At 40.9% G+C, this 17,437-nt stretch overlaps 2 protein-coding genes across 2 annotated transcripts; one reads left to right on the top strand and one right to left on the bottom strand.

Moving 5' to 3' along the window:
* Positions 1-943: 943 nt before the first annotated feature.
* On the top strand, positions 944-7,635 carry LOC103772942 (glutathione S-transferase). The gene is made up of 6 exons (XM_008940286.1): positions 944-1,041; positions 2,118-2,169; positions 2,420-2,552; positions 3,669-3,810; positions 6,332-6,463; positions 7,286-7,635. The coding sequence occupies exons 1-6, from the start codon at positions 955-957 to the stop codon at positions 7,406-7,408; spliced, it is 669 nt and encodes a 222-aa protein (XP_008938534.1). The 5' UTR covers positions 944-954; the 3' UTR covers positions 7,409-7,635.
* A 2,362-nt stretch (positions 7,636-9,997) lies between these two features.
* Positions 9,998-16,850, bottom strand: TMEM14A (transmembrane protein 14A). Its single transcript, XM_008940285.1, has 4 exons — positions 16,769-16,850; positions 14,982-15,083; positions 11,087-11,174; positions 9,998-10,079 (listed from the first exon to the last, which is right to left on the bottom strand). The coding sequence occupies exons 1-4, from the start codon at positions 16,842-16,844 to the stop codon at positions 10,040-10,042; spliced, it is 306 nt and encodes a 101-aa protein (XP_008938533.1). The 5' UTR covers positions 16,845-16,850; the 3' UTR covers positions 9,998-10,039.
* Between the last annotated feature and the right edge of the window lie 587 nt (positions 16,851-17,437).

The following is a 17,437-nucleotide window of genomic DNA, read 5'->3' as shown; positions in this document are numbered from 1 at the left end:
TGAGCTCATACTATGGCATGTGACTGCCCTTGTTAGTGAAATTTGAAAGGATGAAGTGTTTCATCCCAGTGCCATCATCTGGTGAGCTGACTTCAGCCCCCTGCTGCTGGGGGCATTGACCAGGTCTTATCTGCCCAGCAGAAGTCATGGTCTCATATGTTTGGTTTTGATTTGAAAGTTAAGTTTTCAGAGCCAATAGGATATAAACACCTGTTACAGTTTAATCATTGTTTGTAAAATAGGAAGGGGGGTTGAAGTCAGCCCTCATTCTCTGTAGTGGATATGTTGTGATTTGGTCACAAAATGTAATGGATATATTGTGATAATGGTCAAAACAGAACTAGCTGAATATGGAAGTCAGCAGGCCTGGTGAAATATCTGCTGGAGTGCATATTGCTGTTACAAGCTCATGTCCATAGAGGCACAGGAGCACAGGGTTCGGGGACGTTGTAATGAGAGAGGTGACGATAACGCTGGTGTCCCTGGGTTGATGTTCTTGAGAAGCAGCTCATTAGACATTGTACGCTTTCAAGGTGGGTGTGACATGGATGCTGTCACAAAACCCAACACGTACTGAAGGGATTGCGTCACTGCTAGCTTGAAAATGTAGTTATTCAGGAATACCATACAATTCAGTTTTGGTGGTAGGACTCATGAGCTCTAGTATTTTTGAGGGTGTGTATGATTTTGTAGATGCTTAAGTGCATTCTGCCATGATTCTTTTTTGAATTGCTGCACATTTTCCTGGTAGCCTGCACTTTCTCTGGGTTTTTCACTAATCACAGGACATGTGGTTGCATAAAGCCCAAGTATCTAGGTCTTGATTCCTTCTGCTTTCACATTCAACCAGCTGTATTCAGTAGTTTGGAGTGGAACCTTTTAAACGCTAATTTAAAATATGCTCACTGTAAGATCCTCTTCTTAAATTCATCAGGTGACAAGAACTCTGGAATCATGGCGGGGAAACCCAAGCTGCACTACACCAAGGGAAGGGGGAAGATGGAGTCAATCCGGTGGCTGTTAGCAGCAGCTGGGGTTGAGGTTTGTATCCTTTTTTCTTTTTAATAATGTGATCAGATTAATTGGTGATTAAAATAAGTATTCTTTGGAAAGGTTTCCTAATTACATCAGTACTTAGAAATACACATCTTGTGATGCAGAATATGTAGATTCAGTGATGTATTTTCTCATGTTGTATTTATTTAACATATTTCTTGAGCAACAATTGCCCAGTAAAAGGATTTTAACATACAAAGCAAATTGTTATGTGTCATCTTTGAAACATACTTTAAGCTGAGGAGATCTTAAATTGTTGATACAGACCAAAGCTGTGAACCTTTGGCTTTTTCTGCATGCTTATTAGTTCTCTGTGTCTCATGATTGGTCTCCACTGAAAGACCGTGTGTACCACACGAGAAACTTTAGAACATTATCTCCAGACAAAGTGCGTTTCATTCTTTGGGTCAGGACTTGAGTGGGTTAAATCAGCAAAGCTGCCCTGAAGGCAGTGTGTGTGTGGGATGTGAAAACCATCCAAAGGCACATTAATTTCTGCATGCAATGGTTGCTTGAATACGGTACTTTGAAACTGTTTTCTTGGAAACTGATTATCCTGCACTGGAAATAAAAAGCTTTTTTAACGGTGCTCACTCCTGAATGTTGCTGACAGAGAAGCTGCAGAGCACGAGAGCCGAGGAAGCGAAGATCTTGCCCTCATTCAAACTTCCTTCTCATTTAGAAAAAAATGCCAGCAGGGGAAAGAGGGAGATAAATGGTGGGTAATGGAGGCATAACTTACAAAAAAAATCCTCATTGTTTCACATGGCATCAGCTGCTTTTAAGTGAATGACTTGGTGTCTGGTAATTGTGCAGGCAGGTAGACGGTCTTTATACAGAAGGAAGCTGGTTTTGAAGCATAAGGCATTGTACCATACTGTGGGGTTAGTATAGTCCTTGGTTATTCTGGAGCAGAGATGAAAAATAGGAGCAGGGAGTCACCACAATCATGCGAAGTATGGGGAATAGCGTGGAGAGTTGGAGGCTGGCTTCCAGACTTCCTTCCACTTCCTTGTTATCTTTGGAGTGACAGAGCGTTCTTTTCTATCTGTGCTTTTCAGTTTGAGGAAGAATTCATAGAAACGAAGGAAGACTTAGAAAAATTACGCAAAGGTGAGTCTGCAAACTGTGTGTTAAACATAACCTCACACCGATACAACGAAGGGACAGCAGGGGAGAGTTCTGTGAGACCTTCAATGCGATGTGTCCTCTGTAAAGAGGAGTTCTGAGAGACCTGCTTGCTCGTGAATGCTTTCATCCCTCAGAACTGGAAATGTCTTGACATGTTGTTACCAGGTCTCTTCCGCAGATTCAGTGCAGTATTGCAGGACTTTCAGTAGCTTTCTTATTTTTCCTTCTCTAGATGGATCCCTGCTGTTCCAGCAAGTGCCCCTGGTGGAGATGGATGGGATGAAGATGGTGCAGACCAGAGCCATCCTCAGCTACATAGCAGGGAAATACAACCTCTATGGGAAGGACCTGAAGGAGAGAGCCTGGTATGGTAACAGTGCATACTTGTCCTTACTAATGCTTTTCCATGATTTTTAATATTTGTGAGAAGAAAATAGCTGTGAAATGTCTGCATGTAAAGAGGTGCATGTACATCTGCCAGTACTTTGTCTCCTCAGATCCAGGGGTCGGCTGAATGGACTTTGTGATTGACAAATGATTGTTACTTGTCAACACAGTGAGAATGTTTATGGCTGCCTTCAGGCTTATTTGATTTCATAGACACCAGAAGTCCATTAAGTTCCTGAGCAACTGAAGGACCATAACACAATAATAAAGGCTAAGTATGCCTTTTTTCCCCCCTCTTTAAACTGGAAAACAATAGGAAAAAGTACAGCTGCCTGAAAAAAGTATCTTTCAGTATTCTAATTTTATTTTTTTAGATTTTCCTTTCTCCTTGTAAAAAATCTTTAATGGCTGATTTAAAAAAAGACATGTTCAATGGCTTAATGCTACCAAAAGTTAAACCAGTATTTTCCTAATATTACTTTACTATGTAAGCTGTGGATACTTTCCACTGTCATAATTAAAGGGCTAATGCGAAAGCCAAAATCCTTGTTTATTCTTTATTAAAAAAAAATAATGCAAAAGTTCATTTAAGTCCTTAACCTAACTGACCCCCACTTACTGTCAAAGGTTTATTCTGTGATAATGGAGGGGCAACTCCAGAGATTGTGGGGATTATTATGGCCTGGCATGTCTGAACTGGCAGTTGGCAGCCATTTGTTGCTGAGATCGTGATTAGACCTCAAAACTTACGCAAACCATGCTAGATTAAAAAAAAATATGCGGTCTTTTCTCCCACAGGATAGTTGAACAGGTTATCAGTGGAAAACAGTGTGAAGTCCATGTTGAGTACATTACTTGCAGACTTTTATGTATACAGTGCTTGTTGAAGACACTCTGAGCCTGTTCATAAAGATCTGTGCTTTGAAAAAACCTGACCTGGAATCTAAGTGGAAGAACAAGAGAACAAAGTAGTGTCCTATGTTACATTCACTAAGAAGCATTTTACTCAGTAATCACTTCAGCATTGTATTTCAGGGAAATAACCAAAATGTAATGTTCAAACTATAAATGTGAAATAAAAATGTTGGTTTCAGGATTGATATGTATGTGGAGGGAACAACAGACCTGATGGGAATGATCATGTATCTTCCTTTTCAACCAGCTGACTCAAAAGAAAAGCATCTTGCCTTAATCATTGAACGAGCTACAACAAGGTACTTTCCTGTTTATGAAAAGGTAAGTGATAAGTCACCAGTAGTCCACAAAGACAGTAAAGTGGGGTACAGGTGTGTGTCCCCCCTATTCCCCTGGCCCCACACACCAACCTTCCCGAAGGCAAGTAGCAGTACTACTCTAGAACTGTATGCTGGAGCCAGCATTCAGCAATGTGAAGGGAGGACCACAAAGTAATGTTCAGCTGGTTTCAGTACTGAGTATCTTTGCTGTCTTCTTTAAGATTCCTCATAGAGCAGATCCTACTTTTTAAACCTAGCTTAGTGGCCAGTAGCTCCTAGCATTTTGCATAAATGCACCATTTAAACACCTGTGCCAGCATTCTGAACTTACTGCCTGAAGGTCTATATACTCTTGCTGTTCAAAGCTCAATTTAATTGTGCTTTATAATTAAGGACCTGACTCTGCCATCCTTTTCAAAGCTGCTGCTTTCACATATTACACTTACAGACTTACTTTCTTTTTTTTTACAAATTTTACAGAATTACTGTCCTTTTCTGAATTGCTATTTGGGGATTCTTACGTGTACACAAAAAGGCTGGGCAAACAGGATGTGCCTAGCATGAAAGCACAAAGCAATTATTTACTGGCTAGCACACACTAAAGCGTGAGCCTTTGTTGAGCTGCAAGGTAAAATGCTGTGATGCTGTCCACCCCCATAGAGCCCATGGAGAGTCTTTTCTTGCCTGGGCAAGAGCTGGTCAGGAGGGGACAGGTTGTTCTTTGCTTTGCCCTGGAACGCAGCCTGGATGTTACCGAGTTGCCATTTTCTCCCAGCTTGCTGCTTGTTTTGTTTTTCCCTCTAGGATATTTTAATTTTCTGTGTGTGTTTGAATTGAGCCAGCCCTGATCCTCTTCTTACTAGCCTGCTTCTCTTTGTAACTTCACCTTTTGTACCTCGTGTGGTTGTACTGCACAGACTCTCGGAGCGCAGGAGTCTCCTCGGACGTCTGTGCCAAGGGCACAAAGCTGTGTTGTTTCAGAGCTGAGCCAGGGTGCTAGCTTGAGTCCTTGTTTCATGGGTAGCTGAAGTCCATTCAGAAAATCCTGGGTTTGATGTAATTTCATGTGCCTCTTCTGTCAGAGCCTTGAATTGCACAAGTGAAATCCACAGAGGCTGCCCTGTGAAAAAAACCTGGATGTAAACAACATAAACCAGCACTCCTGTAATCCACATCCATACAGACCCACTGCCATGCCAGTGGAAGGGTGTGCTGACAGAGCTTAATTGCACACGGTAATCTTTCAAAGATTTGGAGTGTGATAACAAAAGTATTTAAGTTATTAAAAAAGAAAAAAAGTAAATGTAGACACCAGTGTTCTCTGAGCTTGTGCCTAAGTGGCATAAACTACTGTTTGGTATGTTTTGAGTGTGTATCCTTACTGGAGAGAAGTCTTTAAATAATCCCTGTTCGCTTATGGCAAAGACACAGCTAAACTTTCCCATGATTTTTAGCCTAGTTAATTTTATTAAAATGATTAATATTTTTCCTGCTGCACCAGCTGTTTACATTGTCCATTGATTGAGCTTAGCAGGGTTTACAGTCCATGCATTACACAATCCTGACAGAAGGTATCCCTGGCTACCAGGGTGAAACACTCATCAGCCAGTAGGGCAGCAAAAGGTCACCAACAGCACTGCAGGCAATCTGACCCCGGTGCTCTCTGTGGGAGTTTCCATCTGGCTGTGATAGATAAGCTGTGGTGGGCCTTGTTAGAGCAGGTCAGGTGGTAAGGAGACAGAGGTACCAGCTTTGCCTCTGTCAGAGGTTACTGCCTCTTTCACAGTAAAACTGGCAGATGGGACTGGAGAAGGAATCAGCTTCTGAAGTCACAGACTGATGTCCTCTTTTAGTGCATGTTTGTTAGTGGTGTAAGTGTGGCTTTAGAGTGGCTTAGGCACAGACATGGTTCCTTTTCTCACTCCTGCTATGGGGGTGGTAGTTCTCAGGAGAAAGGTAGGCTGGGGAGTTGCTACCTGCTCTGAAGCCATGCTGCAGCATTCACCACAACTTGCCTGCTAGGAGTACTAGTAGCTTTGGCAGGCTGCTTCTTGCATAACAGTTTGCCATGAAAGGATCCTTCCGTGCAGGATGAAGGCTTGAAAGGCTGTGTTCTTCATACCTGTTTCAAACTATAGTCAACAATCTCAAATTTTGCTGAAATATCTGGGAATTCACTTGACTTTAAAAAAAAAAAAAAATCAAACTGTGCTACAAGTAAACTATTCCAACTACCTTTTCCAATTACTTCAGTCCTGTTTCTTTTCTATGGCTTAAGTGTTTTTTGTGGTACTGGACTTGTTACAGCTACCTAGTGCAGTAGGTTAGAGTGACAGGACCATGCATACTGAAACATGAATTCTGACTTAATGTTTTGTCATGAGATTATCTATGCTTTCCTAAGTTGAGAGGTTCCAGTGTGGATTTGGTCCGCTATGTGTTTTTGTAGAAATCTGTCTGTAATTAAATATCCAGATAAAACTGTTACATGCTATATGACTCTTCTGGTTTGTATTTTGTAGGCCTTAAAAGATCATGGGCAAGACTATCTTGTTGGCAACAAACTAAGCTGGGCAGACATCCATCTGCTGGAAGCCATTTTAATGGCAGAAGAATGTAAGCCTGATATACTGGCTGCGTTCCCTCTGCTACAGGTTAGCCATTATCTGGTCTCCCTTTGGAATCTAACATGCACATTTCATCTCCCCAGGTTTAAAAGTAAATGGTGTTTGAATTTTTTGAACCATTGTACTCTGTAATTGACAGTTCTCTGCCTGCTTCTGTTGACTACAGCAACCTGAACACAGACACAGAGCTTTGCCCCCATTGCTGCTGGGGCCTCTCCCTTCTCCAGCTCTGCTTTTACTAGCTCTTCCCACCTGGCAGGAGTTCACTTACTGACGCTACCAGCTGGGCCCTGCTGTAACTGCTACTTCCAGGCCTTCAAACACAGCAACGAGCTGTTGTGGCTGCAGCTCCTGTCCTTCTCTTTTTGCTAGAAAAATTGTGTTTTGAAGAAATCATATATACAAAAGCTGTTAAATTTCTTGTGTCTTGTCTTCCGTGGTGCTTTACATTGGGGTATTCCTGTCCTTTCTTCTTGTTTTGCCCAAATATATCTGCAGGATTTGGATTCAGGCTGTGGGTTTTGCTTTTATCCTTTATTTTTTTTCTTCTACCTTTACTGGCAGAATCTTAAAACTCTTTAATTTCTCCCATCCCCATTTGGGAAACTAAGGTAAAAACTTACAGCAGCAGCACTGCAGATCAGAATATTCACACCTGGATTTTCCACTTTTTTTTTTTTTTTTTAAATGGAAAATGCTGAGTGCTGAGCTGGCTATAAGGAGCTACTACTTTTCTCTGCTTACTAAGTATGTCTGAGAAGTAAAAGTCCAACTCACCTGATTTTTAAACTACAAAGGATGGAATCATCATTGCCTTAATCTCATTGGCTTTACTGCTGCTTGTTACAGGCTTTTAAAGGAAGAACAAGCAACGTTCCAACAATCAAAAAATTCTTGCAGCCTGGCAGCCAGAGGAAGCCACGACCAGATGAGAACTATATGGCCACTGTGAGGAAAATATTCAATATCTAGTCATGTGCCTGCTGAAGATAACACAACTGCAGTATAGCAGCAGAGCTGTGCCTTATAAGCATAAAGTGCATAGATGTATCTTGTAGCTTGCATGATACAGCCAATGACACAATAATCACTGAGACAGAATATACTTTTAAATTAGAATAAAAGGCTCATTTAGACCTGTTGAGTCCATAAATTGGTATTTTGTGGAACAGTTACATGAAATAAAATATGCTGATACTTTAATTACAGCACATGCACAGTGGGGTAAATGTTTCAGCTGTAGCTTCTGGAGTACTGTAGAAATCACCCTCCCTCTCCTTTATAAACTGTGGGAGAGAAGACCCAATCCATAAAATGGGAAAGTCTTTTAAATTCAGGCCTAGAATCTTTTGGTTTTGCTCTCTAGGTAGTCTGTTAGATCAATGTTCACCACCCCCTTGCTGTATTTCACTGCTGTCTGTAATTTCAGAACTGCAATTTGAAAAATAAATAAGATAAAAATAATCAGAACTTGTGATCCTTGTTAAGTTTATGGGCAAGAGTGTGTATAATCATCATGTAAAACTTGTGATTTTGTGTGCTGAAAGATCAAAATACTTGTGTTTAATTGTGATGTGGTTTTCATCCAGTGAAAGCACCTATCCCCCTCTTCTTTCCGCTCTTTGGTGAGCTGGTCACAGCGAGGAAATGGCCACTTGGCTGTTCAGTTTATAAGGTTTTTCCTTCTCCAGTCACTCCTCAGGGAGCTGTAAGGAGAGCTGCACAGGGCGCTTACTTTTCCAGCGTAAGAGTTAATTTTTATCTGAACAGTGCTTAAATTCACCACTAGTTCAGATTCTTTACCCTAACTTCATGGGAACCACAGTTAAGGCAGTGCCATAAACTCCCCTTCTTCCTTGTAAGTTGTTTTTCTCAGCAGGACTCGGATCGATGCAGCAGAGAAAAGTCAGTGTTACTTGTCTGGGCTGCTGAGGAATTTCAGCAAAAGCTTCTGGATTACAGCTTTGGTTTGGAGGCCAGGTTCAGCCCCTGCCCTTGTGGGCTCATTCAGAGAAGGCACAGAAGGCTCAACTCTGGACATGATAAATTCAACATCTTAGTACACTTAGGATCTAGGGTAGCAGCAAGTGCATGATGGCTTCTGCATTTTGGCAGTAGGATGTCTAAACTTTTCACTGGAGCTTAACTAAGGCAGGATTCACCTTGTCTCCAGTACAAATACCCAAACTGGCATGGGTGACTCAAGCCTGTTAAAAGACATGGCAGTTAATTCTTCTGACATGCCTTGAAGTTCTGCTTCAGGATGAAATGAAGCACGCCTTTCATGCCCAGATGTCATCCCAATTTGAAATCCATAACACACCAGCTCAATCTCCTGTAAGCCTGGCAACACCTGGAGGTGACTGATATCAGCATTTTTCAGCAAAAGATTCTGGAGCTGGAGGCTGTGGTTTAGGATTGGTTCAAGGTTGGTTTTTTTTTCCCCACCTTTTTAGTTGTTTCTTGTGCCTCAGACATCTGAGCCTCTCACAACACCCTGCCACCACCTAGGCCCCTGCCGTGAGTGCTGAGCAGGGTATTATGCTGAGGGATTTGCAAGGATATCTGATATGTGATGGCCTTTATGAGCAAGCTCTGTATGAGAAGAATGAAGCAAAACTTCTTTGTCTTTAGTAGTACACTCACTCCTACTTAGTTTCCTAACAATTTGGCTGCACATTCCTGTGCACCAGGAGATAATCTTGGGCACGCTTTGAGAACCAAGGAATATTTAATTATTTTCTATGCAAACCAAAGCAAATTCAACCCCTGAATAGTTCCTGCTTTGCTTATGGGGAGGACCTCAGGAAGACAGCTGTGCAAGACCACAGTGGCAAACCTATTAAAAGAGCACTGAGACAGTTTAGAAGCTCTTTGTGCATGACTGTGAACCTTCCTCAGCTGTGATTCCCATCAGTGGGAATTTACAGCATGGCATGTGCTCTATAAACTAGTACTGAATCCAAAGCAGATCACCAGATTATTCCACTGGCAACCTGGCTCACTAGTCTGTGTAAAAACTGAGAAGCTTTGAACACTTTACATTTTATTTTAACACTGATAATAGCTTTTACATGTAGAACCAATGGAACAAGAACTGTTTGAAAGGAAGATGGCTTTTCTAGTGCAACACAGTATAGGCCTGAGCCTTTATTAATTACTAACTGGCAATATGATTAGAATTGATTACTTAAATCTCAGAAGCTACAACATTATGGTTCAATACAATATACCATTTTAGCATAAACATGTATTTATACATATTCTTCTCTCAGAGATACGGTGAGAGACTACTCCAATTTCTTGAGGCTCTCAGCACCCTCAAAAGAGATCAAAATTACAGAGAAAGATCCCTTGAGTTAACAGACTGCTTAAACAGAAGTAGACCAAAATGTATCGTGAACAAAACACTTGGTTTAGTCTAAAAAAAAAAAAGCCTGAAAAATATCAGTCAATGTCAATAATGAAATCACTGGTACAGATCTTTGACAGAAAAGATAAATGCAATCTAAGACCTGTGTTCAAACTTCAAGCAGGGAGAGCTTGCCTGTTTGTTCAGTGGGCACAGCAGTCATACTTCGTCTCTGAAGCTTCTCAACTCTCCTACAGCAGCATAAAAACAAGCCTCAAAATCATCAAAAGGCTGCAAAAAGAATACAGAACAAAATCCATAAGTATGGTTGTGCATGAACAAAACCAATGCAAGTCATAATTTAATAACAGCACCTTTATAAATACCTAATGCTAGGGCTTCTACTAAGCAATTGTTTAAAATGTCCCAATCTGCAGCCTTGGTGTCTGTTGAAACACACAGCCCACCTAGGCTTGAAAAGTGATTCCAAATGGAAAATAACATTTTTCAGTTTAAATCCTGATTCTTAAATTTTGCATCTTGACAATTTGTGCCTGGTTATTTTTCCGCCCTGTATGTAATCAGAGTAAACCAGTTAATGGTGTTTTATTAAACCTGGTAATAATGAAGTAGCAACAATTACTCCTTCAGAAACTGGAGATTCTGACTTGAAAAATTTTTTGAGCTACAGGCTCACTGGGGAAAAAAAACCAGCGTTTTGACTTACTCCATAACTTAATGCCAAAATATTAAGTGCAGAAGATTAGATTTTCCAGAATGCCAAAATAAACAGCAGCAGTTAAGCAGTCAGAATGGTTAGAAACATAATTTTTAGTAACACGGACCAAAGTTCTTAGGTCAGGTTGAAAATGTCCTAGTTTTCAAAGGTGCTGTACTTTCAGTAGTTTTGGATGCAGCACCCCTAAACCACAGTGTTGGTCTATTTTAAGATGACCGTGTTGTATGAAATTAGGTGACTCGTTTTATGTGTATGAGTTTGCAAACACTGAGGCTTACCTCAGGTTCTTCCAAGAGCCTTATCAATAAGCATTAATATTTAATTGCAGAGGTCTCCCTTCTGTGCTGAGAAAGTCAGTCCATATCAGGTGTATCCGCCCAGTGAGATGAAAAAGCTGTTCACTGCAAACAGGACTGTGACCTCCCAACTAACTTCACTCAAACCACGCAGCTGCTGGATGACAGTAACTTCCACTGACACTGGCTTGAATCGGATGTCAAATGGCAACTGTCTGAAAATCAGTGAAATCTTTACATTAAGATCCTCAACAGATGTTTACCTCAGGCATGCTACTAGTCCGGCTGGCATTAATTTCTTGGACCTCTTGAACCTCATTCCCATTATAATGGTCAAAAGAAAAGCTGAAACTGTAAAAGACAATTCAATATATTTATGTTCTGACGTCTCCCAGTGGGACCATTCAGGAACATGGAGAGTTACCAAAGGTCATTGCTATGCTTTGCTACCAACTGTAATTTAATAAAACATTAGATCAGAGATAGGGTCTATAAAAACACTCTCACTTTTCCAAAATACACTACTATGATTTTCTTTCAGCTACAGACAAGGTTTCCACATGCAGCAGAATGCTAAATCCCATTCCACTGATATTGTGTTTGTCAGACAGTGAATTCTTTGGCTCCATATTTACGTTCACTAGAATACAAATAAAGGAGGAAGAATCTTCATCATAACAGTAATGTGCCTGCTGAATTACAGGAATACTGCCCCACAAATCCCACCATCCTAGAGCATCGCAGCCATTTCCTAACTATTCTAGGAGTCAGAACATCCAGCTTTATCTGTGTTCTTTTTAGAATGCCAGCTCTTTATTTGCTGAACTTAAAAACTAGATTGGAAGGTTTGCCACTTGTTTTTGCTACAGAACATGGTTATCAACATCTCCACCACCAAGACCACAGGTTCCCTTGTTTCCTTTCGCTATGAGGGAACCATCCTTGTCTGTGACAAGAGGTGGCTGGCCCAAGAGGACAACAAATGTGGTGCAAGCAGCAGAGAACAAACATTGTGAAAGGAACTGCACCTGCCTGCTGGAGCAATTTTACCTAAAAACAGAGGTAGCAATGAGCTGATTAGACATGAGAATTTCATATTGAATTATGGCTGCAGAGTGCTACATAAATGAGAAGATTGATGAGAATATATAAAACTCTGCAAAAGCTGCTACAGTCACTAAAGAACTGTCCCCTGAAACGCTTCCTAGAAGTGGGCAGAGGCAGGACTCCCACAGGCAGCCAGGCTTTACCACTCTTGCAGCCAAAGTAATGGCAGCAACACAAATCTCTTCCCTTTAAGGAGCAGTTAAACCATGTGGCTAATTCTCCTTCAACCCCACTTGTCTATGCCTGCAGAGAGTCCTGTGCTTGCAAGGTGTCAAGAATTAGTTTTAAGCTCACTCCAGCATTATAAAACAAGCTCTGACAGTTACAAATATCTTACAAAACTCCACCAGCTATGCATGTGCACTCATTAAAGACACCCTGCAAAAAAACTATCACACTCCATTTTCCGTTGCTCTTATTTTCTGGTCCTGTAGCCTGATCCTCTCAGGAATGTCTGAAGGTGTCTTGCCAGAGCCCTGAGTATATTTACAATTGATCACAAGCCAAAAAATATGCTCATTCTGTAATGTTCTTTTTTCCAGTTACTAGTATCTAGCTTTTCATAGATGGCAGCCAGTTCTTAAGATGCTCAACTTTCAGACCTCATTTTCAGAAGTGCTAAATATTCATTGTTTCACTCTAAATCAGTCAAAGAAATTGAATAAAACAAGCCAAATTCAATTCAGTAAATCAGATTGATATAAGAAATTCAATAAATCAGATGCATTAACCTGCAATCTGAATAGCACTAACTGTTGCATACTGAAGACTGAGTTCCTGCACCCACTCCAAACACATAAAACTGCATTAAAGTATTCAAGAAAGTGCAGAGATAATTTCAGAGAGAGTGGGAAAATGCCTGACAAAACAATTTATCAAACAACTAAGAAAGTTTGCCTGCGGAGTCTGTATGCTCCATACCCTTTGTATGTAGGACAAGTTACAATTCCCCTACTATCAAGGTCTTGCACTAAAAACACTCATGTTACTGTAGGAGACACCTATTTCAGTGATAAATACTACACATAATTCTGGGTCTGGAGGGAGATTTTTTTAAAAAAAACATTTCCTAACCTTTAAAAGGTTTGGGTACTTGCTTCCAAATGAAGCACATGGCAATTTACTGGTTTCTAAGTTCAGAGTGGTCACTTCCTTCCATGCATTGAATTTCCTTCTTTCATTTGAGCTCTAGTTGCTTTTGGCACTTTGGGAGGTTAGGCCTAAGTGAAAGCATTCTGATTTTCTACAAAAGCAACACACATTTATTATGGAAAGCCCTTAGTAGATACAATAGCCACCAAAGGTTTTTAAGGCATGGACCTGTAGAGGTTTCTGAGTGTGTCTAATTATTCTCCCTTCCTCTGAAGTCTTCCTACTGTGTTCATTCATTTGAGATACCACTGTATCTAGAAGGCAGAAGACACCCTTTTCCAGACTGAGATACATCAGCCTGGAAGACCTTAACAACGGCCTGAATGGCTGGCCCTGGCAGAGTACTTTGTATGTATGCTTCCTCACTCACTTCAGGCCCCAACTACCACAGCTGGTTCAGACCACCACCTTTGTTTCATTCACCACAGGTGGCTCTTGAGGAGACCACCCACCCATTCATAGCCAAGGTTAAATACATGTTTACATTTTAAGCAGAACGTTGCTCTGCAAACTGCTATAAAAAAAGTCTTTGTTCCTTTTACTCTACATAGTAAGAACTTCCTAAGGCAGGTATAGTGAGCAATATCTCCTCTGTATTGCTATAGTTTCCATTAAATTAGTAATAAATATTCCTCCAGCTGAGAGAAAGTCCTGATGTGCCTACAGCTACATGAAATACACACTGACAATATTTTAGTATACCTGACTTTTACAAGCAGAGTAGCGGAAATTTTGTATCAGTCCTTTCTAAGCCAGGGAACTGGGAAACAGGCAATATTTACTAAGTTCTACTTAGTCTTCTGTTCCACATATTCTGTATCCAAACTACCAATTTGATTTTGACCCAGGAAAGTACCATAATACTTAAGAGCACCTCATGCTGAATGACTACAAATTTACATAGACTTAAGGATACATCTGCATTCCAAAAAAAGGTTGTACTGTTTTTTGTTTGCTTGTTTGTTTTAAAAAAAAAGGGATAAATTAATTAAAGTCATTGTGGCAAAATAGGAAGATCCAACTTTAGGCCATCTAGGATTAGATCAGGTATGCCTCTACCATCTTTACTAAGAACTCAGTTGGTGGGAACATACTTTGGTAACGATGCTTTTTTATTTTTAATGAAGTTTTTACAGCTGTGGCTGGTGTAAAGCACAAAGCCAGCATGAGCAGCATACCATAAATTCTGACTAAGATCAGAAAAAAGCAGCTGTGAACTCACACAATCTAGATTAAATGTATTTTAAATGCATTTCTGCATGTGAAACCACAGCCTAAGCCACTTTTGCTAAGACCAAGTGAGTGAGACAAGCTCCTGAGAGCCTTTATTGCAAACCAGTAGTGTGAGGTTAACGTCCTTAGAGACTATAGTTCCTTGCTTCCATGAGGATTTCATGGCAAACTAGCTAACATGACAGTTATCGCATGGTTTGTTTCCTGTATTTCTTAGCAGCAAAGGAAAAATACTAAGTCTAAATATTTGTTTCCTTGGGACCTGGAGATAGGTTCTATTATGCAAGACTGGACCTCACACCTACTTTACTTCTCCAATTACATTCTAATCTGTTGCGCTAATGATTTTACTCCAGTACACTCCTATGTTTCTCAGCTGGATTTCACAATATTTACAATGTTAGGTAACTGTCTAATAAAAGAAGGCTCTGCCAGGTGGTAGCACACACCTGCTGGCTTTGTGTGAATGATTTGCCTTGCAAATGGTTCCATAGTTAAGCTCTTGAATTTTGCAAGATAAGTTGAAATGTCGAACTCTACTTAAAACTAACATTTAAAACAAAGTAATGCTCAAAATTTAAGAAAAGAGATAATCTTACATGCAGATCAGGAAACTGTTTTTTTTTTTTCTGCTTGTTAATTTGATTGCTGTAGTAAAACACTTACACAATGATATCTTCACATTTCTGGGGTCACGTGTGACACAGTAAGCTCCATAACCAGCCACAGAACCAAAGGTGAGACCAGCAGCTAAAGAGATTTTACTACCTGCAAGAAACCATTCAAGTGTTATTTCTCCATAAAACATCTTTAAGCTCAATCTTTACACAGTAGTTCTATCTCTACACAGTATTATCCAAAACAAATAGAACTGATTTTGGCACAGTGCAGCTAGCTCACCCAGTGTGAATGGAGAGGGAATACTTCTGTAACTAGGTCATTCTCCTGCATGGCATTAGGGGCAAAGCTGACTAAGTTGTAAGGAGGTGATCAGGATCTAGTAATACTTGCAAGCTGGATAAAATGGTCTTTGAAGCACAAACATAAATTGGGCTATTTTCTCTACTATATATAACTTCAGAAGCATTTTTGTAATGTATCTGGACTATCTGTTGATTTTAACTACATCTTTGGGAGTCTACAAAAGTGGTAGAAATGTGTCAATGTATACAAAAGTAAATTGGACAACACATGTAGTCGTAAGCTTTTCAGTCTGATATCCTGTCAGTCTTGGTCAAAGAAATGGTATCACCTTCACCACACTTAATAAAGAATGAAAAAACAATGAGATGGCAGAGAGAACGAATATGTGGCTTTTAAAAGTAACTTGACGTCTTCTTTTAGTGCTATTACAAAGCTGGTTCGTAAAGCCCAGAGTTTCAGTAATCTGCTTGGGTTCCTGAACAGGCATTTGACTTGGTACCATATGATAAAATCATAGAAACAGCACAGCAGGTATCATCTGAATTAAGCTGAGCCCAACACGTTAATAAATAAAGAATCCAGACCCTCAGTTGTCATTCTAGCTCTCAATACTGTAATATTGAATATATTTAATCAAGACTTTGCAAGAAAACAGTTACCATTACCAATAATAAACTAATCTGGATTTGCCACTAGGGCCAACCAACTGTTAAAGAGTGAAGAGATAAGCGAATGACATTGTAAGCGAGTGCTGCTGGGTGCAAGCAAAAAAACCGATCAAGTGTTTTCAGAAAGTGAGATGTAACAGCACGTCTCTAAGAGCAAAGCATGTGCGTGCTACGCAGGGGAACAGCGACCCTGAACGACAGGAATCGGGACAGATAAGGGACTGATGTGCTGCTGGGCCGTGGCGGGCGTTGTGGCAGAGCTGAGGTGGGTGGGGACCAGCGTGGGGATTCCGCCTGCTCATCCTCGGTACCACTGCGACCTCTGCTGGGACGCCGTGCTCGGCTCGCTGGAAAGGACCGCAAAAACCACTGAAACGGGGAAAATGCGCCTTAGGTATGCGCCACGATAAACTAAAACCTGCCTGATGTCCTTAGCATCAAAATGCACAGTTCTAACAGTGTGAGATAATTAACCACCAAATCATGATATGCAAGTAAAGGGTTTTCTTTCCAGCGTGCATCTGGAAACCTCAGAATCAAGTCTGGATAGCTCTGTAGAAAATAAGCTTTCATCAAAGATCATCTATTGTGCTCCACACAGGAATGATTAAAGGACACAAGAAGGCCCAAAATAAACTGAAAGTCAAAGATAACATTGCAACACCTTGTCCTGAACACAAACTCTTCAGTTAGATTAACAGAAAAAAGCAACTGCTCAAAGCTACCCAAGAAAACCTCATGAGAGTCAGCTCATTTATAGCAAAGTTTTCTTGCCTCACATAATTACATTTTTTTTAACGAAGCATAGCAGAAAGGAAACTCAAAGGCTTAATTTCCAAATCCTGCCGTCCCAGTATTTACCTTTACGAGTGTATCCTACAACACCTCCAGCAGCCAGCATTGCAGCATATGCAAAACCAATCCAGTCAATAGCCATGGTCCCAACTCTGGAGGAGAAAACACAATTGCAACTGAAGACAAACAAGTTCCTACCTCCTGGTGAAAAAAAAAAAATCATTAAAGTGTTCTAAATAACACTTACACTCTCCTAAGTCAGGTCTGACTACTGTGTCAAAGCATTTAAGAAGTGACGGTGTGTCTGACGGCTACTGTATCATCTTTTCACCCACTGCTGCCCTGTCTACATCCCTCTCGCTTCACCTTTAGGTTTCGATGCACTGTCTGAGGTGAGGCCTCTGTCCTCCAACAGGCACTTGCTGTTGCCATAGGGCCCCCCACTTCCCCGGCTGTGCTTTACCGGCAGGAGTGGCATTGACCGACAGCCCCAGCACACCTGTGGCCCCTCTCCCGCCAGCCGGAGGGATACACCGTTCCTCTGCTCTTCCCAAATTAACTAAATGCCTCCTTCTGTTTACCCGAGGGGGTGTTTGTCCTCGATCACAGCGTTAAGGGGTAGCAGGAAAGCACACAGTCTCATCGTCTAGTACCAACCTTTAATATTAAGTGAACAACTCGCGCTGAGCCCTCAGCCAGCTGTGCAGACCTCAGGGGGGTTTAGGGGAGCACGAC

This window comes from Merops nubicus, unplaced genomic scaffold, assembly GCF_000691845.1.
Source record: "Merops nubicus isolate BGI_N331 unplaced genomic scaffold, ASM69184v1 scaffold49835, whole genome shotgun sequence".
Classification (NCBI taxonomy): domain Eukaryota; kingdom Metazoa; phylum Chordata; class Aves; order Coraciiformes; family Meropidae; genus Merops; species Merops nubicus.
This window is presented reverse-complemented; position numbering and strand designations above follow the sequence as displayed.

Coding starts and splice junctions, on each gene's coding strand:
- LOC103772942 (XM_008940286.1), top strand. CDS start 955: ATGGCGGGGAAACCCAAGCTGCACTACACCAAGGGAAGGGGGAAGATG. Junction 3,811..6,331: donor ACTTTCCTGTTTATGAAAAG/GTAAGTGATAAG, acceptor TGTATTTTGTAG/GCCTTAAAAGATCATGGGCA. Junction 6,464..7,285: donor CTGCGTTCCCTCTGCTACAG/GTTAGCCATTAT, acceptor TGCTTGTTACAG/GCTTTTAAAGGAAGAACAAG.
- TMEM14A (XM_008940285.1), bottom strand. CDS start 16,844: ATGGCTATTGACTGGATTGGTTTTGCATATGCTGCAATGCTGGCTGCT. Junction 15,084..16,768: donor TGTAGGATACACTCGTAAAG/GTAAATACTGGG, acceptor GGTTTCTTGCAG/GTAGTAAAATCTCTTTAGCT. Junction 10,080..11,086: donor GGACTAGTAGCATGCCTGAG/GTAAACATCTGT, acceptor TTCTTTTTGCAG/CCTTTTGATGATTTTGAGGC.